Source organism: Ailuropoda melanoleuca, unplaced genomic scaffold (assembly GCF_002007445.2).
Source record: "Ailuropoda melanoleuca isolate Jingjing unplaced genomic scaffold, ASM200744v2 unplaced-scaffold11384, whole genome shotgun sequence".
Classification (NCBI taxonomy): Eukaryota; Metazoa; Chordata; class Mammalia; order Carnivora; family Ursidae; genus Ailuropoda; species Ailuropoda melanoleuca.
The window spans coordinates 689117-712475 of NW_023179820.1; the positions used below are offsets into that span (position 1 = coordinate 689117).

Sequence of the window (23359 nt, forward strand, 5' to 3'; positions counted from 1 at the left end):
AGCATCCTTTCCTGATTAAAACACTTCAGAGTGTAGGGATAGAGGGTACAATCCTCAATCTCATAAAAACCGTCTATGAAAAGCCTACAGCGAATATCATTCTCAATGGGGAAAACCTGGAAGCCTTTCCCTTAAGATCAGGAACACGACAAGGAAGCCCAGTCTCGNAATATCATTCTCAATGGGGAAAACCTGGAAGCCTTTCCCTTAAGATCAGGAACACGACAAGGAAGCCCAGTCTCGCCATTATTATTCACCATAGTACTAGAAGTCCTTGCAACAGCAATCAGACAACAAAAAGGGATCAAAGGTATCCAAATTTGCAAAGAAGAAGTCAAACTGTCTCTCTTCGCAGATGACATGATACTCTATATGGAAAACCCAAAAGAATCCACTCCCAAACTATTAGAAGTTATAGAGCAATTCAGTAATGTGCAGGATACAAAATCAATGCTCAGAAATCGGTTGCATTTCTATACATGAACAATGAGACTGAAGAAAGAGAAATCAGGGAATCCATCCCATTTACAATAGCACCAAAAACCATACGTTACCTCAGAATTAACTTAACCAGAGACGTAAAGGATCTATATTCTAGAAACTACAAATCACTCTTGAAAGACATTGAAGAAGACACAAAAAGATGGAAAAATATTCCATGCTCATGGATCGGAACAATTAACATAGTTAAAATGTCTATGCTACCCGGAGCAATCTACACTTTCAATGCTATCCCGATCAAAATACCGATCACATTTTTCAAAGAACTGGAACAAACATCCCTTAAATTTGTGTGGAACCAGAAAACGCCCCGAATCGCCAAGGGATTGTTGAAAAGGAAAAACAAGGCTGGGGGCATCACGTTGCCAGATTTCAAGCTGTACTACAAAGCTGTGATCACCAAGACAGCATGGTACTGGCACAAAAACAGACACATAGACCAATGGAACAGAATAGAGAACCCAGAAATGGACCCTCGGCTCTTTGGGCAACTAATCTTTGATAAAGCAGGAAAAAACATCCGGTGGAAAAAAGACAGTCTCTTCAATAAATGGTGCTGGGAAAATTGGACAGCTACATGCAAAAGAATGAAACTTGACTACTCACACCATACACAAAGATAAACTCCAAGTGGATGAAAGACCTCAATGTGAGACAGGAATCCATCGAAATTCTAGAGGTGAACATAGGCAGCAACCTCTATGACATCGGCCACAGCAACATTTTTCATGACACATCTCCAAAGGCAAGAGAAACAAAAGAAAGAATGAACTTTTGGGACTTCATCAAAATAAAAAGCTTCTGCAGAGCCAAGGAAACCGTCAAAAAAACTAAGAGGCAGCCCACGGAATGGGAGAAGATATTTGCGAATGACACTACAGATAAAAGACTGGTATCCACCATCTATAAATAACTTCTCAAGCTCAATACACGAGAAACAAATAATCAAATCAAAAATGGACAGAAGATATGCACAGACACTTTTCCAATGAAGCCATACAAATGGCTAACAGACACATGAAAAAATGTTCAAAATCATTAGCCATCAGAGAAATTCAAATCAAAAGCACACCGAGATAACACCTTACGCCAGTTAGAATGGCAAAAATGGACAAGGCAGGAAACCATTGTTGTAGAGGATGTGGAGAAAGGGGATCTCTCCTACATTGCTGGTGGGAATGCAAATTGGTACAGCCACTTTGGAAAACAGTGTGGAGGTCCCTTAAAAAGTTAAAAATTGAGCTACCCTATGATCCAGCAATTGCACTACTGGGTCTTTACCCCGAAGATACAGATGTAGTGAAAGAAGGGCTTTAAGCACCCCAATGTTCATAGAGCACTGTCCACAATAGCTAAATATGGGAGGAGCCGAGATGCCCTTTAACAGATGTCTGGTTTATGAAGATGTGGTCCATATATACAATGTAATATTACTCAGCCATCAAAAAGAATGATTTCTCAACATTTGCTGCAACATGGACGGCACTGGAGGAGATNGACTGGAGGAGATAATGCTAAGTGAAATAAGTCAAGCAGAGAAAGACAATCATCAATGGTTTCACTCATTTATGGAACATAAAAAATAGCAGGGAGATGGGTAGGAGAAGAAAGGGAAGAAGAAAGTGGGGGTAAAAAGAAGGGGGAATGAACCATGAGAGATTATGGACTCTGGGAATCAAACTGAGGGCTTCAGAGGGGAGGGGCATGGGGGAATGGGATAGGCCGGTAATGGGTATTAAGGACGGCAGGTATTGCATGGTGCACTGGGTGTTATACGCAAGTAATTAATCATGGAACTTTACATCAAAAACTAAGGATGTACTGTATGGTGACTAACATAATACAATAAAGAAAAATAGATAATTTTCTTCTCATGTGAGTAACGCATACCTATTTTGGAAAAAGATAGCAAACACATAAAAGCCAAATGATGAAAGTGATTATCACTTCTAAGCTCTACTCAGATACCCACTAAAATCATTTTATATCTTTCAGTCTCTTTTTCCTTTGGCTTATTACATGTAGGTACATGCATAGATATATCCCTAAGGACATTATAATTTGTTGCCTGCTTTTCACTTAGCAAGGTATCAGAAACATTTTTTCATGTCTTTAAATATTTTCTATGTAACCATTTCAATGGCTTTAAAATATTTCATTGGGAACTGTATCATAATTTAATGAACAATATCCTTCCTATTCTTGTGTGGTTTCAAAGGCCTGTCAGTCTGTGTGACACTGTCTTCCCCATCTGAATCACCACACATCCTGAATGGTGTCTCCTTGGCATTACGGATGGTGTCTGTTAAGCAAAACTGCATACGACCAGCTCATAAAGAGGCACTGAAGTGATGAATACTATGGACAACATCTTTTCTTTTTCCAGGACAGCAGGGCTTTTCAGTTTGATCGATACAATGTGGCCTCCAGTGATGCCTCTGAAAGCCCCTGGCCATGGCCGAGCCTGTGAAGTGGTAAGCCAGCATCTGACAAGCTTCCTCTGGTCACTGCCTGCTCTATGCCAACTGCTGAGCCAGGCCCACCCATAGTCCACATCCCTGGAAAGGGGAGGTCCAGTGACTATGAGCCAGGAGGACAGAGATTCAGACTTGCTCACCTCACTCCAAAGTCCAGACTGGCTGCTTTCTCTGCTTATGCCATACTCCATTCTTCTTGAGGTTAATTTACAGCAGTGTTTTTAAACCACAGCCATTGCATGCCATTGCAGCAATTAGTGTCTTAGCCTCATCCTAATTAAGATATTTTCCCCACCATCTCTCAATCACTATTAGAACCAATGCTCAGTTACCAATTAGAGCACAAACTCACATTACCTAATAAATAAACTCCATGGATATTCTTTCAACCATCATGGATTTCCGTTTTCCTGCTACATAAAATTGTTTATGGTAGTTGCTCACATGTAGGAAAACTGATTAAAATGTGTCACTTCTTCTCCATCCTGAGTTTTATCCAGCAGACTGGCCAGCGGCTACTTTGGGCCATAGCACCCAAAGCTGAAAGCGGGGGCTGTCTTGTTTGTATGATAGCTAACTTCCTAGCAGACTGCTAAAACTATGACTCTATACAGGGCTAGGCCAGGAAAATAATTGTCAAAATGCCCAATTCTTGATTATTTAAGAGTAAAAAGTTTCTAAATCATTTTTTCAAGAATACTCTGAAGAATGAATTTTTTAAATAAAGTCTTGAATCCGTAGTAAATTCAAAAAGTATAAAAGTTCGTATGCTTGGTCCTAGAGATAAACAACATAATCTATTTCTTATACAACCTTCGAGAGAAATAGAATGCATCTGTGAATAAATATCTGTATATGAAAGATTAGATTTTCATAGTGAATTTGAATTTATGTTCTACCTTTGCCTTCTTTTTAAGCAGGTAGAAACTCATGTGCCTCCTCCTAGCTTCTGTTACATCCTCACAGCTCATCCAAATGTGGGGCAAATTGATATAATTGAAGACCCCATCTGTAAGCTTTACCAGCCTCCAGTTCCCCGCTTCCTAAGAGAAATTGTCCAGGTAACATCTGTGTTTGTAATAGGGTCTGTAATTATTTTTACTGTATTTGTGTGCTTTGTGTGATGTTCTAATCATTTTCAATGCCTTTTCAGACTAATGATCTTAGTACCCGTTGCAGTTTCTATGCCAGAGTGATTTATCAAAGACCACAGGTAATCAGTCCCTCTTCCTTTCTCTTTCTGATAAGGTGTTATAAAGTTTATTAAGGGTAACCTCATAGAAATTAATGGGGCGCTAAAATAGAAAAGCATTTTTAAAAATCCATGTATTGTGATCCATGCTGAGGCCATTAATCCATTCCTTGTGCAGGCGCTGCCTGCCAGCCACTGTGGTAAGTACTGGGTATGAAACAACTTAGGCATAGGTCATCTGAAAGGTTCACAGCGCAGCACTGTGAGTTCCTTTCTGGCACACAGATTGTAGAAAGGAAAGAAAGGAGGTGGAAGAGGGAATCTCAGTATTGAGGTTAGCCCCTGTCAGAACTGTCCAACAGCTCTGAGCCATCAATAGGGGAAGGAAGCCCCTGGGAGGTTTCAGGAGTGCTGGGGAGCTGCAGCCTAAAGGAGCTGCTTGTTTGCTGCCTTCCCACTCAACAGATCAGCAAGAAACAGACAAGAGACGGGAATGTTTTTGGCAAGCTGAGCATATGGTGTAAGTTCTGCAAGAAAGAAACCTCTGGTTGACCTTAACTCAGAGAGGTACATCCTTGCAAGTCTGTCACCTGAGGTATACAGAACATCCCATTGTTCAATCCTCGTTTTCCTTTTCTCTGTTCACCTTTTAGTGAATTGGTACCTCTCCTGAGGAATAAGAGAGTGATTGACATAGTCAGTCACAGCGTTTCCTATGAACCGTCCCAGAATTTGGCTCGACAGGCCCATAGTGAAGATGAGGTCCAGGCACCTGATGTGTCTCTTACCTTCCAACCCTGAAGCGAACTGAGAGCTGACTGCAAATTCCCCCACCCACCATCTGCAGGTCGCTCAGTATGTTAAGACATGCTTGGCATCTGGCATATTCCTGTTATTCTAACACACATTCCAGGTTGTAGGGCTGTGACATCAGACGGTGGTTCACTGTGCAGCTGCCATTTACTCTGCAGATAGAATACTGTCCTCGGGCAATATACCACGTGTTCCTGCCCACAGAGCCTCACCTGCTCAAAGCCCCAGCTGACAGCAGAGGTGGAAAATAAACAACAGGTGTCAGATACACCATTGCTAGTCTCGACAACACCCCCAGTGGAAGGGAGCCCTAGGACAGAGAAAGACAAACTGCAGATCATCTGCCTCACTCCAGTGAAGGACCCCTGCCTTGTGGCTGGTTGAAAACGCTGATACCCTCCTGTCCCAAGTTTTCTGCCAAGAAATATGCTTCCACTAGCGTGGGTGCAGCCTGCCAACAAGTATGGGTTTCAGTGGGTGTGTGTACCAAAGAACTAGTGGTACTTAGGAAGTCAATGGAACAAATTCCTCAGTGCACTAAAATTTTCTACCTCCTGGTTTGTGTTTTTGTGGGACAGAATCGCCAGAAACCAACTTCCTCAGGGAGAAATTGAAATAAGCTAAGTCCCAGGGCCACTGTGTGGTCAAGTCAATCACCTATACATTCTACGTGACAGTTGACTTTAAGAATGGCACAATGAGTCACTGCAAGAAACCTGAGTTATCAAAGAAGATTCAGTTGTATTTCCATAATACAAATGGCTAAGTCATGCAAATGAAAGACATATTTTTTGTATTTAACTTTTTTTTTTTTTTTTAAGATTTTTAAGTAATCTCTACACCCAGCCTGTGGCTCAAACTTATAACCCCAAGATCAAGAGTTACATGCTCTACTAACTGGACCAGCCAGGCATCCCCTTAACTTTTATTTTGAATAAAATTATTCTAACTTTTTAGACTCATGGTAATATAGATTGACAATAGGCTTCAAAGAAATATACAGTGTACACCCTCTCCCGTACTAACACCCCATGCCCACAATAGCCACCATACAACACCCAAACCAAGAAACTGACAGCAGCACTAATCTGGTGTCATCATTATAATTATGTTATTTCATGATCATTATACAAATGAAACCATGCAATATATATCAGTGTTGTTTCCTGGGCCAGCTGCACAAAGTACCAAAACTAGATTTCTTAAAACAACAGAAATTTATCATTTCACACCTGTGGGGGCTAGAAGTCTGAAATCATGATGTCAGCAGGGCCATGCTCTCTATGATGGCTTTAGGGAAAATCCTCCCTTGCCTATTCCAGCTTCTAGTGCTTGCCAGCAATCCTTGGCCCTGCTTGGCTTTCTATACACATCACCCCAGGCACATGGCCATCTTCACCCTATGTATCTTCACGTGGTCTTCCCTCTGTGCCTGTCAGTGTCCAAATTTCCTTTTTTATAAGGACACCAGTCAGATTGGATGAGGGCCTGCTGTCACGATTTCATCTTGACTTGGTTAAATTTGTAAAGACCTTATTTCCAAATTAGGTCACATTCTGAGGTACTAGAGTTAGGACTTCAGTTGATCTTTTTAGAGGGACACAATTGGACCTGTAACAGCTCGTCTGGGAGGTATTTGGTGGTGGTTGTTGTTGTCGTCGACCCTAGAGATTCATCCAGAGAACTACTGGTGTTTATTTGCCATCTGTATAACTTCTTTGGTGAAAGGTCTATACAGGTCTTTTGCCCATTTTCTTTTTGGATTATTTCTTTGTTTACTGCTGAATTTGGAAGTTCTTTATATATTCTGTGTACAAAGCCCTTGTCGGATATATGACTTGCAAATATTTCTTATGGTCTGTAATTTGTGTTTTCATCCTTTCAACAGGGGTTTGCAGAGCAGAGTTTTTCATTTTTATGCAAATTTATTAATCTGCCCTCTTATAGATCATGCTTTTGTCATAGAGTCTAAGGCAAGTCAAGCCCTTTTGCCTAGTTTTTGGTCCCAAAGTTTATCTTTTATGTTCTTTTCTAGAAAAATTATAATTTTACATTTGAATCCACACTGCATTTTCAGTTAATTTTTTTTTATGTCAAGGTTCCTCTTTTTTGCCTATGGATGTCCAGTTGTTACAGCATTATTTGTTGATAGGCTGTCTTTCCTCTGTTGAATTGCTTCTGTGACTGTGTCAGAATTAATTGGGCATTTTTGTATGGAACAGATCTATTTTTAATAAAATTACAGCAATTAGATTGGTAGCACTGCTTTGAATTAATTGGTTATTTGTATCTTTTTACAGAGGGCATCCCAGTGGTAAAGATAATTTGATAGTTAATTTCAAAGGAAATTAGACAATTTTGGCTCATCAAGAGATTGAAAAAGAGATAGTAAGCCAAATCCAGGGTATTTACAAAAAGTATCTAAAGTCTTTGAAGGTTGTCAGAAAAACTCCCAACTGCAGATAATCTTGTAGAAATCTTTGCCCTTCCTGAGATATCTACCATTTTTTAAAATGTGATTTTGCTAGTTGTTCCCCCCAAATCATTTATAACTCCACAGTCCAATATAGTGTCATGCACTGCACTTAGATGTCATGTCTCTTTCTTCTTCAGATGGAATATTTCTGCATCTTGGCTTATCTTTTATGACCTTGACAGTTTTTAAGACGAGAGATCAGTACTTAATAGAACATCTCTCCATTTAGATTATCCTGGTGTTATCACATGAATAGATTCAAGTTATGCATCTTTGTCAGGAATACCACCTAAAAATACTGTCTTTATATCAGGAGGCACACAGTTGATTTGTCCCAGCGCTGTGATATTTTATCAATTGATTAAGATGGTGTTTTATAAGATGCAACATCACTCATCGATAGGAAAATACAAATCAAAACTATAATGAGATACCACCTCACACCTGTCAGAATGGCTAAAATTAAAACACAGGAAACAACAGGTTTTGGCAGGATGCAGAGAAAGGGGAACCCTCTTACACTGTTGATGAGAATGCAAGCTGGTCCAGCCACAATGGAAAACAGTATGGATGTTCCTCAAAAAGTTAAAAACAGAATTACCCTATGATCCCGTAGTTGTACTACTAGGTATTTATCCAAAGGAATCAAAAATACAGATTTGAAGGGGCATCTGCACCCCGATGTTTATAGCAGCTATCAACAATAGCCAAATTATGGAAAGAGCCCAAGTGTCCATCAACTGATGAATGGATAAAGAAGATGTGGTCTATATACACAATGGAATATTACTCAGCCATCAAGAAGTATGATATCTTCTCATTGCAACAACGTGGATGGAGGGAGCTAGAGGGTATTATGCTAAGTGAAGTAAGTCAGTCAGAGACAGAAGAATACCATATGGTTTAACTCATATGTGAAATTTGAGAAACGAAACAAGTGAAGGGGAAAAAAAGAAAAAGGCAAACTAGAAAACATATTTTTTTTTTAACTTAAAGCATGGGGACTTGACCCATGGGCAGAAATAGCTGCCTAGAAAACAGACTGTAACTATAAGAAAGAACTGAGAGTTTTTGGACAGGAGGTGGGTGGGGGGATTGGCTAAATGGGTGATGGGTATTAAGGAAGGCACTTATGATGAACACCGGGTATTGTATGTAAGTGGTGAATCACTAAATTCTGCACCTGAAACTAATATTACACTATATGTTAACTAACAGTAATTAAACAAAAACTTGAAGGGAAAAAAATGTGTTTTTTTCTAGGCTTCTCCACTCTTAAATTAACTAACAAGTGTATGAAAAGTAAGAGTTTTCAGGACAAAAAAATACTAAAGGAATTTGTGAACACTAAACCAGCCCTGCAAGAAACATTAAAGGGGATCCCTTCAGTGAAGAGAGAGCCCAAAAGTAACAAAGACCAGAAAGGAACAGAGACGATCTACAGGAATAACAACTTTATAGTGGCACTAACTTCATATCTTTCGAGAATTACTCTGAATGTAAATGGACTAAATGCTCCAATCAAAAGACATAGGGTAGCAGAATGGATAAAAAAAAAAAAAGACCCATCAATATGCTGCTTACAAGAGACTCATTTTAGACCCAAAGACAACTCCAGATTGAAAGGGAGGGAGTGGAGAACCATTTATCATGCCAATGGATATCAAAAGAAAGCCTGGAGTAGCCATCCTTATATCAGACAAACTAGATTTTAAACCAAAGCCTGTAATAAGAGATGAAGAAGGACACTATATCATATTAAAAGGGTCTATCCAACAAGATCTAACCATTGTAAATATTTATGTCCCTATCTTGGGGATAGCCAAACATAAAAACCAATTAATAACAAAATTAAAGAAACTCATTGATAGGGGTGCCTGGGTGGCTCAGTTGGTTAGGCATCTGCCTTCAGCTCAGGTCATGATCTCTGGGTCCTAAGATTGAGCCCTGAGTCAGGCTTCCGGCTTGATAGGGAGTCAGTTTCTCCCTTTCTCTCTCTCTCTGCCCCACCCCCGCCACTGCTTATTCTCTCTCTCTCTCTCTCATAACTAAATGAATAAAATCTTAAAAAAAGAAAGAAAGAAAGAAAGAAAGAAACTCATTTATAATACTACAATAATAGTGGGGGATTTAACACCCCACTCAGAACAATGGACACATCATCTAAGCAGAAGATCAAGAATGAAACAAGGGATTTCAGTGACACACTGGGCCAGATGGAGTTCACAGATATACTCAGAGAATTTCAACCTGAAGCAGCAGAATCTTCTCAAGTGCTCATGGAACATTCTCCAGAATAGATCATGTAATGGGTCACAAATCAGGTTTCAACTGGTACAAAAAGATGAAGATCATACCGTGCATATTTTCAGACCACAATGCTATTAAAGTTGAAGTCAACCACAAGAAAAAAATTGGAAGGACCACAAATACACGGAGGCTGAAGAACATTCTACTAAAGAATGATTGGGTCAACCAGGATATTAAAGGAGGGTTTAAAATATACATGGAAACAAATGAAAATGAAGACACAACTGTTCAGAACCTTTGAGATGCAGCAAAGTGGTCCTAAGAGGGAAGTATATAGCAATACAGGCCTTTCTCAAGAAATAGGAAAAGTCTCAAATACACAACCTAACCTAAAGGAGCTAGAGAAAGAACAGCAAATAAAGCCTAAATCCATAATAAAGATTAGAGCAGAAATCAATGATACAGAAATCGGAAAAACAGTAGAACAAATCAATGAAACTAGGAGCTAGTTCCTTGAAAGAATTAATAAGATTGATAAACCCCTAGCCAGACTTATCAAAAAGAAAAGAGAAAGGACCCAAATAACAAAATCATGAATGAAAGAGGAGCGATCACAACCAACACCAAAGAATACAAATAATTATAAGAGAATATTATGAGCAATTATATGCTAACAAATTAGGCAATCTGGAAGAAATGGATGCATTTCTAGAAACATATAAACTACCCCAACTCGAAACAGGAAGAAATAGAAAACCTGAACAGACCCATAACAATCAAAGAAATTAAATCAGTAATCAAAAATCACCCAACAAATGAGTCCAGGGCCAGAAGGCTTCCCAGGGGAATTCTACCAAACATTTAAAGAGGAATTAATGCCAATTCTTCTAAAACTGTTTCAAAAAATAGAAATGGAAGGAAAACTTCCAGACTCATCCTTTGAGGCCAGCATTACCTTGATCCCAAAACGGAAGACCCCACTAAAAGAATTACAGACCAATATTCCTGATGAACATGAATGCAAAAATTCTCACCAAGATAGTAGCTAATAGGATCCAATAGTACATTGAAAGGATTATTCACCACGACCAAGTGGGATTTATTCCTGGCCTGCAGGGGTGGTTCAATATCTGCAAGTTAATCAGTGTGATACACCACATTAATAAAAGAAAAGACAAGAACCATATGATCCTCTCACTTGGTGCAAAAAAAGCATTTGACAAAATGCAGCATCCTTTCTTGATTAAACTCCCCTTGGTGTAGGGATAGAGGGAGTGTACCTCAATATCATGAAAGCCATATACAAAAGACCCACAGCGAATATCATCCTCAATGGGGAAAACTCAGAACTTTTCCCTTAAGGTCAGGAACATGACAGGGATGTTAACTCTCGGCACAGTTGTTCTACATAGTACTGGAAGTCCTAGCCTCAGTGATCAGCCAACAAAAAGAAATAAAAGGCATCCAGATCAACAAAGAATTCAAACTCTTGCTCGTCGCAGATGACATGATACTCTCTATAGAAAACCCAAAAGACCCCACCAAAAAATTGTGAGAACTGAGATAGGAATTCAGCAAAGTCCCAGGATATAAAATCAGTGCACAGAAGTCAGTTGCATTTCTATGCACTAACAATGAGGCAGAGGAAGGAGAAATCAAGGAATCGATCCCATTTATAGTTGCACCAAAAACCAGAAGGTGCCTAGGATCTAACCAAAGAGGTAAAGAATCTGTACTCTGAAAAGTATAGAGTATTTATAAATGAAATTGAGGAAGATAGAAATTGTAAAACATTCCATGCTAATGGACTGAAAGAACAAATATTGTTAAAATGTCTATGCTGCCCAAAGCAATCTACATATTCTGTACAATCTCTATCAAAATACCGTCAACATTTTTCACAGAGCTGGAACAAACAATCCTATAATTTATGTGGAAACAGAAAAGACCCCAAATAGCCAATGAATGCTGAAAGAGAAAACCAAAGCTGGATGCATCACAATTCTGGACCTCAAGCTGTATTACAAAGCTATAATCATCAAGACAGTGTGGTACTGGCACAAAAACAGACACAGAGTTCGATGGAACAGAACAAAGAACCCACAAATGGACCTCAACTCTATGGTAAACTAATCTTCAAAAAGCAGGAAAGAACATCCAGTGGAAAAAAGACAGTGTCTTCAACAAATGGTGTTGGGAAAATTGGACAGCCACTTGCAGAAGAATGAAACTGGACCACTTTCTTACACCATACACAATAATAAAGTCAAAATGGTTGAAAGACCTAAATGTGAGACAGGAATCTGTCAAAATCCTAGAGGAGAACACAGGCAGCAACCTCTTGACCTCAGCCATAGCAACTCTTGCTAGATACATCTCCAAAGGCTAGGGAAACAAAAGCAAAAATGAACTATTGGGACCTCATCGGATAAAAAGCTTTGCAAAGCAAAGGAAACAGTCGACAAGACTAGAAGGAAACCTGTGGAAAGGAAGAAGATACTTGCAAATGCCTTATCAGATAAAGGGCTAGTATCCAAAATCTATGAAGAATGTATCAAACTTAACACCCAAAAAACAAATAATCCAGTCAAGAAATTGGCAGAAGACATGAACAGATATTTCTCCAAAGAAGACATACAAATGGCCAACAGACACATGAAAACATGCTCCACATCACTCGGCATCAGGGAAATACAAATCAAAACCACAATGAGATACCACCTCACACCAGTCAGAATGGATGAAATTAACAACTCAGGAAACAACAGATGTTGGTGAGGATGCGGAGAAAGGGAAACCCTCTAACACCATTGGGAATGCAAACTGGTGCAGCCACTCTGGGAAACAGTATGGAGGTTCCTCAAAAAGTTAAGAACAGAATTACTCTATGACCCAGCAGTTGCAGTTATCCAACGGATAAAAACAGTGATCAGAGGGAGCACCTGCTATGTAATGTTTATAGCAGCAGTGTTCACAATAGCCAAACTGTAAAAAGAGCAGTGTCCATTGGCAGAGGAATGGATAAAGATGTGGGGTATAATATGCAATGGAATATTACTCAGGCATCAAAAAGAATGGAATCTTGCCATTCACAATGATATGGATGGAACTAGAGGGTTATGCTAAGGGAAATAACTCAGTCAGAGAAAGACAAATATCCCATGGTTTCACTCATATGTAGAATTTGAAAAACAGAACATGAACATAGTGGAAGGAAAGGGAAGGAAGGGGAAGGAAAGGGAAGGAAAAACAAAATAAGATGAAAACAGAGAGGGAGTCAAACCATAAGAGACTCTTAACTGTAGGAAACAAACTGAGTGTTGTTGGAGGGGAGGTGGTTGGTTGGATAGGTTAACTGGTTGATGGGCATTAAGGAGGGCACTTGATTTAATGAGCACTGGGTCTTATATTGCAACTGATGAAAAACTAAATTCTACCCCTGAAACTAATAATACAGTATGTTAACAAAATTGTATTTAAATGAAAAAGAAAAAAACATTAAAAAAACCTAAAAAGTAAAAGTAAATTTGTTGCAGATACAACAAATATTTTATACCTACTTTATATCAGAGCCCTATACAAAATCTGAGGGCAAGTAACAAGTACTCCTGTCTTAGTCAGCTTGGGCTGCTATGGCAAAATTCCATACACTGCGTGGCTTAAACTGCAACAGTTTCTTTCTCACAGGTCTGGAGTATTGAAGTCTGAGATCAAGGTGCCAACAGGTCAGGTTCTTAGTGAGGGCTCTCTTGGTTTACAATAGGGTATCTCCTTGCATCCTCACAATGTGGAGAGCAGAGTGAGAAAACAAACTCTCTCATGTCTTGGAAAGACAATCCCATCATGAGGGCTCCAGGCTTGTAACCTAATTACCTCCTAAAGACCCTACCTACTATTATCACATTGGAGGTTAGGACTTCAGCATATGAATTGGGGTAGATACAAACATTCAGTTCATAACAATGTCTGAACCTTAGGAAACTTACATCTAACAGGAAAGAAGAATGTGTATGGACTAAATATAAAACAATATGGTAATTAACATCCTAGGTATGGGAACATGAGATCTGGAGGAACAAAGCAATGAAATCTCCCTGAGTAGTTCAAGGACAAGTGCTAGGGAAGGGCAGATTATATTCCAGTAAAAGAGCCCTTTAAACAGGTATAGGGTTTGGGCTGTCAGGGCATAGCCATGTCAATGGGGGCTAGTGACCAAGATATGCATAATCTATTGTATATTTGAAAATATTTGTTGGAATGATAACTAAAATTGTTAGTAATAATCATCTAACATAATTGGTTTTTTAAAATTTTGGATAGAAGAATAGCTTTTAAAGTTAATAGACTTGACTGTGTCTTTGAATTATAGCTAAACAGTTTGCTTCCTCCGCAGCAAAGGGAGATTTGGCTGATGGTGACTGATGTCACCCTGCAGATGCAGGATGAGAATAACTCTGGTCTCCCCAAAACCGTGACAGTCTGTGTGGCCCCCTCATGTGTGTTGAGCCAGGAAGTCCTGGAAGCGCTCACTGGGGCTGTCTCTCACAGCTTTCTCTTCAGGGACACTCTCCGAGCCCAGGGTATGCTTTCTTCTTCACAGCTTTGACCCAGTGGTGACTGATAGATGCCATAAAATGGCATTGTGGCTTTCCCTTACTCTGGAACTGCTGGGCCCTCCATGAAGCCAGTTGTGGACATGGCACATGGAGTGGAAGAGGCCCATGGTTCCAGCCCTGATTTCACTAGCCCCTGTCATGGCCACCTGGACAGAACCAGAACCCCTGCAGGGCTGACACTCCCTGTGAAAGATGCCATTGGTCACTCAAGGATTGTCTCTTGGTTGCACACTTTACAGGTGCAGAAGCCACTTGAAGCCATTGCCTGGAACATCATTTTTTAAAACAAACAAAAGCTGGAACATTATAAATTAGATTAGTTAGCTCTTTGTTTCCAGGAATCAAACTAGAATCCTGCCCAAACTATACATTTCTATTTTATTTTGTTGAGCTATAATTTGCATACCACAAAATTCACCTTTCTAAAATGAATTTGAATCTGGTTTTGTGTGCTTTCCCCGCTTAGCGCACTGGTGGCTTTAGCACTTCCTTTCCGTACAGTGCATGTGTCATTGGATACAATGGATGGTCCGCAAAACTCTGCCCTCTGCCCCCAGGGGGGTTGGTAAAGGACACTGTCTTTACTGGCAGGAGAACTCACTTTTTTCTTCGGTGCTTCAATAACCTGAAGTGTCTGTTGGCAGGTCGGATTGTTTGTGTTGAACGAAGTGTCCTCTTGCTTCAAAAGCCCCTTTTGGGTATGGACTCCAGTGCTCGCTCCTGTGAACTGACTGGCCCTGTGAAGCTCAATGAACTGGATTCTGTCACTCAGGTCAACTCCATTTGCAGCATTCAAGGTGGGCAGTCAATCCTGGTGGAAATGGTATTTATATTTTTTTAATATGATACTTCATATTCTTTTTATTTATTCAACAAGTTTTTATGTCTGACCTGTTCCCGACTTTGGATATCTAAGGAACAAAATCAGAAGAGGTTCTTGCCTCTTAGACTTCTGTTGTGTATAGAAAGACCTCAATGAGCTGTTCACAGAATCAGGTATAGAACTGCAATGTTCCGGGGCGCCTGGGTGGCACAGCGGTTAAGCATCTGCCTTCAGCTCAGAGCGTAATCCCGGTGTTACGGGATCGAGCCACACATCAGGCTCCTCTGCTATGAGCCTGCTTCTTCCTCTCTCACTCCCTCTGCTTGTGTTCCCTCTCTCACTGGCTGTCTCTATCTCTGTTGAATAAATAAATAAAAATTAAAAAAAAAAAAAGAACTGCAATGTTCCGAGGGCTCCAGGTGCTGATTGCTGGGACCTCACCTTGTCAGGAATCTCAGTGTAGTTTCCCCAGGGACAGGAGCCTTGTGCTAAGATCTGAAGGATAGGAAGTAGCCAATTAGGTGAATGAGTTGGGGTAGGAAGACTATCTGACAGGAAAAGAATAAGGCATATGACGTCTGCTGACAGGGCAGAATGGGGGAGTACCAGAGTCTGGAAGCGGGCAGGAAAGGCATCTGGATGGAGTGGGACCAGAGATTACGCTGAAGGGCCAGTCACTGTCCAGGTGGGTGGCCCTGGCAGGAGTGTATTCTGTCATCAACAGAGAGGCAGGTACTGCAGGTTTTTTCTCTGCAGAGCAGAATGGAAGGGAAAGGGCCTTGGGTAGTAACCAGTGGGAGGGCAAGCACCAGTCCCAAGATGTGAGACAAGGGAGGAAGTGAAGTAAATCTGGAAGTGGGTTTAGTTGGGGGAAACTGACAGGTTGGGTAGTCAATTCAGTACAGAGGGAGAAAGGCATAGATGGCGGGTGAGAATGTATGTGATGACTTCTGAGATTCCGGCTTAGGCAACAAGGCAGTGGTAGAGCTGTTTGATGGAGTAGGATATGGTGGGAGAGGCCAGCTTTGAGAGAACAATCTTAGCTGTCTGGGAGAGTTTAGGTGTTTTTGATACATCTGAGATTTTTCAGTAGCTGGTTAGCTATGTGAGTCTGGTGCTGAACACAGCGTTAATACTCTTTTTTAACTTTTTAAAATTTTTCAGTGATAAAAGTAGTGCATGTCCAGTGGAATTAGTGAAGGATGAATAAAGGGAAAGACCAACGATTTCCTGCCATGCACATACCATCCTGCACCCCATGTACATAGAAGCACATGCATTTGCCCCCTTCATCTGTGTGACTTTGCAAATTAAACACATTATCCTGTCACTTGCTTTCCTCACTTAGTACTCTAGCAGGGATGTCCATCCAGGTGGATAAAGATGTAACTCAGGGTATTAATAGTTGTATAATATTCCTTCCTATTAATAAACTGTCTCTCTGCTGATAGATATCCAAGATGTTTCTCTGTTTTTGCAATTATAAACAAGATTGAAATAAACATCCTTCATACGAATCTCTACTGATTTCTATGCAGAAAGATTTCAGGGTCTTAGGATTCATGTATTTTTTAACCAACTTTTTTGAGGTATAACTTTCATTGCTACAATTTACTCATTTAAAATGTTTTAGTATATTCACAGAGTTGTGCAACCATCACCACAATCTAATTTAAAACATTGTCAGTGCACCTGGCTGATTCAGTCTGTAGAGCATGGAACTCTAGATCTCAGGTTGTAAGTTTGAGCCCCACATTAGGTGTAGAGATTATAAAAAAAAAAAAAAAGTCTTTAAAAAGAAACATTGTCATCATCCCAAAAACAAACTTCATGCCCATTGTCAGTCACTCCCCATTATGCTCTCCCCCACCCAGCCCTTACCCTGGACTTAGGAAAGCACTGATCTACTTTCTGTCTTTATAGATTTGCTTTTTCTGGGTATTTCACGTACATGGAATCACACATTATGTAGTCTTTCAAGATTGGCTTCTTTCACTTGGCAAAATGTTTTCAAAGTTATCCATGATGTACCAGGTATCAGCACTTCATTTCATTTTATGGCTGAATATTTCATTGTATGAATGCACCACATCTTGTTTTATCCATTCATCAGTTGATGGACATTGGGTTGTTTCTACTTTTTGGCTGTTGTAAATGTGCTGCTATGGATATTTATGGACAAGTTTTTGTTTGAACAACCTGTTTTCAAATTTTGGGTATGTATCTAGGGGTGGAATTGCTGGGTCATATGGGAAACCCTATGCTTAGCCTTTTTGAAGAAATGTGTAAGTGTTTTCCAAAGTGGCCACACTATTGGTGTGTCCTTAATATTAAAAGATATTAATTTCCAAAAAGGATACGAAAATTCACATTTCCAAAAGTAATTTCTTTTTTTAAAAAAATATTTTATTTATTTATTTGACAGAGAAAGAGAGACAGCCAGCGAGAGAGGGAACACAAGCAGGGGGAGTGGGAGAGGAAGAAGCAGGCTCCCAGTGGAGGAGCCCGATGCAGGGCTCGATCCCATAACGCCGGGATCACACCCTGAGCCGAAGGCAGACGCTTAACGACTGAGCCACGCAGGCGCCCCTCCAAAAGTAATTTCTAAGAGGGCCTATTTCCTCCAGCCTTGCCTGCTACTAGATTCCTGAATCTTTTTATAGTTTTTATGAACAGCAAAATCTGATCCCATTGTTGTTGCTTTAATTCACATTCCCCTGCCTGCTTGTAAGATTGAGCACTCATTCTTTGTGTTGAGGCCATCTGGATTTTCTTTTCTGTGCTACATCTTTTAGTGTTAGTACCAAAACATAACTAAGATTGTGATTGAAGTGAGAAATGAGCTGTATAACCTAGTGGTCCTGAAGAAAGCAGACTCTAACAAGCCACCTATCATTTGGGTCTTCCATTTTCTCATCTGTAACACAGGGCTAATAGACTCCACCTGCTGAGGATTAAATAAGATAATGCACATGAGGCTTTGAGGGCTTGGAGCACTCACAGACTGGTGGAGAAGGATGACATCTCAGTGCTTCCACTGCTACAGACCAGGAGGGCTGGCTGAGGGCAAGAACAAGTGAGGCAGTAGGTAGGTGGCCTTGGGACTGTTAGGATTTGTCAGACGGAGTGGTGAAGGTCTTCCAGACAGATGAAGGCCGTATGGAAAACCCACAGAGGTGCCAGGGGCAGTTATAAAAGCTTTGTGTGTTGGAGGAGGCAGGTCCCTCTTGGGATGGAGCTGGCCCTGTCTGTTCTGCTACTCCCAGACATGCTAAGGAGGTTGTATGATCAATTTGTTGTCTTAAATGAAGCAATTCTGTCAGCACCAAAGATAGACTATGGTACAAAGCTGGATTAGTTGCTCACAGGCTGTTTGGAAGCGTGCCGGGAAGGAAAGGCTGAGAGTCTGCAGAGGCTAAGTGGACTGTGGGGGTTTCCAAGAGTTGGCTCTGCTGGGCCCCTGGGCACAGGCTATGAGGACAGTGCACAGTGCAGACACATGCCCTGCTGCAGGTGCATTATGCACCTGTCCTTGTCACTCTGCCCATAGTCTGCTGCCATTTGCACATCTCCACCACCTCCAGAAGCCTCCCTTCCACCTTCGTTCTCTTCACTGGCTGCCACCTATTCTCATCCCAACCACTCACCTCTCACAGAGCCCAGGATTGGTCAGGGGCTCAAAAGAGAGAGAAGGGTGTGGGAGCAGCCTCCCAGCAGTGTTCTCTGCCCCACATTTGAGAGGGACCACCACCCACCCACACTGCTTAAGCTGAATGGGACCCTGGGGCACTTGGGTGGCTCAGTCAGTTCAGCATCTGACTCTTGGTTTCGGCTCCAGTTGTGATCTCATGGGTCATGGGACTGAGCCTGCTTCAGGCTCAGTGCTCAGCATGGAGTCTGCTTAAGATTCTCTCCCTCTGCTCTGCCCCCCTCAAATAAATAAATCTTTAAAAAAAAGCTTTATGGGACCCTGTTATTATAAGACATAAGAATCACCACCACCTGTAGCACCGTGTTATGAGAAAATATGTACCTGAAGAATTTGGCTTCTAAAGGAGAGTTTGAAACCCAACCCATTATCCATAGCCAGTGAATGCCACCGAGATGCAAAAAGAGGAGAACATGTAGATTCTTATGGGGGAAGAGAAGATCTGATTTTTCTAGTTTCTGAAGAACTTCATATTTTTTAAAAAATAATAATTTATAAGTGGGATTTACAAAATATTAAATTGTAAGCATTTTATAAATTGTTAAAATGTCCATACTACCCAAGGCAATCTACAGATTTAATGTAATCTCTGTCTATATACCAAGAACATTTTTCATAGAACTAGGACAAACTCTCCTAAAATTTGTGTGGAACCACAAAAGACCCCATATAGCCAAAGCAATCTTGATAAAGAAGAACAAAGCTGGAAGTATCACAATCCCAGCTGTAGGTAACTACAAAGGTATAGTAATTAAAACATACTACTAGCACAAAATACTAGCTCAAAAATAGACACACAAATCAAGGGAACAGAACAGATAGCCCAGACATAAACTCATGCTTATGTGGTCAGTTAACCTATGACAAAGGAGGCAAGCATATGCAGTGGAGAAAGACTCTTCTCTTTAACAAATTGTGCTGGGAAAACTTTCTTACATCACACACAAAAATAAATTCAAGTGGATTAAAGACCTAAATGTGAGACCTGGAATCATAAAACTCCTAGAAGAAAGCATAGGCGATAATTTCTTTGACATTGGCCATAGCAACATTTTTCTAGATATGTCTTTTCAGGCAAGGGAGCCAAAAGGAAAAAAATAAACTATTGGGACTACACCAAAATAGAAAGCTTTTGTATAGCCAAAAAAAAAAAAAACCCATCACCAAAATAAAAAGGCAACCTACTGAATGGGGGAAGATATTTGCAAATGACATATCCAATAAGGGGTGAATATCCAAAATATATTTAAAAACTTACATAACTCAACAACAAAAAAACCCAAATAATCCAATTAAAAAATGGTCAGAGGACTTTAATAGACATTTTGCCAAAGAAGACATCCAGATGGCCAAAAGACATGTAAAAAAATGCTCAACATCACAAATCATCAGGGAAATGCAAATCAAAACCACAGTGAGATATCACCTTATACTTGCCTGAATGGCTAAAATCAAAAGAAATAACAAGTGTCAGTGAGGATGTGGAGAAAAAGGAACCCTCATGCACTGCTGGTGGGGGAATGCAAATTGGTGCAGCCACTGTTGAAAACAGTATGGAGATTCCCCAAAAATTAAAAATAAGGGGTGATTGGATGTCTCAGTCGATTAAATGTCTGACTCCAGATTTTGGCACAGGTCATGATCTTGGGGTCATGAGATTGAGCCCTGCATCAAGCTCTCTGCTCAGTGGGGATTCTGCTTGAGATTTTCTCCCTCTCCTTCTGCCCCTCCCCCCACTCATGCTCTCTCGCTCTCTCTCTCTAAAAAATAAATAAATCTTTTTTAAAAATTAAAAATAGAATTATCATATGATCCAGTAATTCCACTATGGGGTATTTATCCATAGAAAACAAAAACGCTAATTCAAAAAGATATCTCCCCCCCCAAGTTTATTGCAGTATTATTTATAATAGCCAAGATATGGAAGTGACCCAAGTATCCGTTGATAGATGAATGGATAAAGAAGATGTGGTGTATATACATGTAGTGGAATGTTACTCAGACAGAAAAAAGAATGAAATCTTGCCATTTGCAGCAATAGGGAAGGACCTAGAGGGTAGAATGTTAAGCCAAATAAGTCAATTAGAGAAAGCATATGAGATAGCATATGATTCCACTCATACATAGAATTTAAAAACCACGGCAAATGAACAAAGAAAAAAAGAGACCAAAAAAACAGACTTAAATACAGAGAATAAACTGATGGTTGCCAGAGGAGAAGAAGGTAGGGTATGAGTGAAATAAATAAAGAGGATGAAGAGTACACTTATCTTGATGAGCATTTAGTAACATAGAATTGTTTTTTTGTTTTGGTTTTAGAAGATTTTTATTTATTTGAGAGAGTGGGAGAGAGAGCGAGCAAAAGTGAGGGGAGGGGCTGAGGGAGAGGGAGAAGCAGACTCCCCGCTGAGCAGGGAGCCCAACGTGGGGCTCGATCCCAGGACCCTGAGATCATGACCTGAGCCAAAGGCAGACACTTAACTGACTGAGTCTGCTTGAGTGTACAAAACTAACAGCACTGGTACCCCAACATATAGAATTGTTGAATCATTATATTGTAGACATGAAGCTAATATAACACATGAGTTAATTATACTTAAGTAAAAAAAAAAAATAAATGAGCAATGCAGTGGTGTTTAGTACATTCACAATGTTGTGCCACTACCTCCTGCTTTATATTTTGTCTTTTGACATCTCAGTGGCTTTGAAAATGAAGTTGCATTCTATTCTTTTTTAAAGATCTCATTTATTTATTTGTCAGAAAGAGGGGGAACACAAGCAGGGGGAGAGGCAGGCAGAGGGAGAGGGAGAAGCAGGCTCTCCTCTGAGCAAGGGGCCTGATGTGGGACTTGATCCCAGGACCCTGGGATCATGACCTGGGCTGAAAGCAGGAAGTGTACAACTCAGTGTTTTTCAGTATATTCATGGAGTTGTGCAAGTATCCCCACTAACTAGTTCCAGAATATTTTTATCACCCCCAAAAGAAACCTCATGTCCATTAGCAGGCACTGACCACTCTGTCCAGCCTGTGGTAACCACTAATCTAACCACTTTATGTCTCTATGGATTTCCTTCTTCTGGACAATTCATTTGAACAGAATCATATGTGTTCTTTTTGTTTTTGGCTGCCTTCATATAGCAGAACATTATCAAGATTCAACCGGGTTGTAATATTTATCAGCATTTCGTTCCTTTTTGTAACTTAATAGTCCATCACATGGATATACCAAGTTTTGTTTATCCATTCATCAGTTGATGTCTGTTTTTGATATTATGAATAATCTGGGTAGTGTCAGTCCTCCAACTTTGTTTTTCAATACTGTCTTGACTATTCTAGGCGTTCTTTTTTCTTTCCATATGAACTTTAAAATTAATTTGTTGATATCCATAAAATAACTTGCTGGGATTTTGATTGGGATTCCTTTGAATCTGTAGATGAATTTAGGAAAAATTTATATATTAACACTATTGAGTCTTTCTATTCCTGAACATGGATATCTATTTAGATTTGACTTCTTTCAGCAGAGTTTTTAAGAAGTTTTCTTCATATATATCTTGTACATACTTTGTTACATTTGCAACTAAGTATTTTACATATTTTAGTGTTGATGTAAATGATGGTGTGTTGGGTTTTTTTTAATTAATTTATTTATTTTTAGAGAGAGAGAGAGAGAGCATGAACAGGAGGGGCAGAAGGAGAGGGAGAGAATCCCAAGCAGACTCCACGCTGAGCACAGAGCCCCAAGTGGGGTTTGATCTCAGAACTCTGAGATCATGACCTGAGCCAGAACCAAGAGTTAGACACTTAACCAACTTAGCCACCCAGGCGCCCCAATGGTGTTGTGTTTTTAATTTCAAATTCCATTTGTTCATTGCAAGTATATAGCAAAACAGTTCCTATATATTTAAAAAAAAAGTTTTTTTGTATTTTAATCTTGGAGTCTACATAGAAAACAGTGTCATCTGTGAACAAGGATGGTTTTTTCTTTCTTCCTAATTCATATACTTTTATTTACTTTTCTTGTCTTATTTTATTAGCTAGTACTTTCAGTATAAAAGTGAATAGAAATAGTGTGAGGGGATTTCCTTGCTCTATTCCTGATCTTAAGGGGAAAGCATCTATTCTCTCACCATTAAGTATGATGTTGCTGTAGGGGTTTTGTTTATTTGTTTGTCATTCTTTCTGCTAAAGATAGTTTCTCTTCATTCCATATTTTTAAAGAAAACATGTTAGCTCTTCTACACTTCTTTTACTTTACTCTTTCTTTCTGCCTTTCTGCAGTTGTTTCTGTACTTTATATCTGTAAGATTGATGATATTCTGTTCTATAACCATAATTAAGTCTGAACACTTTGTCTACAGATTTTTTCTTTTTCTACAGTTTGACTTTCAGTGGTATTTTTATTATATAAAAATGAATATATATATATTTTTTCACTGAACACAGGAAACTAGTATACCGCACTTCTATTTTCTTTCTTCTGTGATTTCTCATGAATTTT

At 39.8% G+C, this 23359-nt stretch overlaps 1 protein-coding gene across 12 annotated transcripts in view; it reads left to right on the forward strand.

Moving 5' to 3' along the window:
* The window catches only part of SPIDR (scaffold protein involved in DNA repair), a 502027-nt gene that overhangs the window by 461400 nt on the left and 17268 nt on the right, over positions 1-23359 (forward strand). For 10 of the 12 annotated variants that reach the window (XM_034650137.1, XM_034650132.1, XM_034650136.1 and 7 more), the window contains 5 exons: positions 2888-2975; positions 3896-4039; positions 4132-4191; positions 14103-14289; positions 14970-15122. In XM_034650137.1, coding sequence (XP_034506028.1) covers positions 2888-2975; positions 3896-4039; positions 4132-4191; positions 14103-14289; positions 14970-15122 — 632 coding nt within the window. Of the gene's footprint in view, positions 1-2887; positions 2976-3895; positions 4040-4131; positions 4192-14102; positions 14290-14969; positions 15123-18076; positions 18237-23359 lie in introns of all 12 variants that reach the window. The other 2 variants (XR_004622658.1, XM_034650133.1) reach the window with 2 other exon arrangements.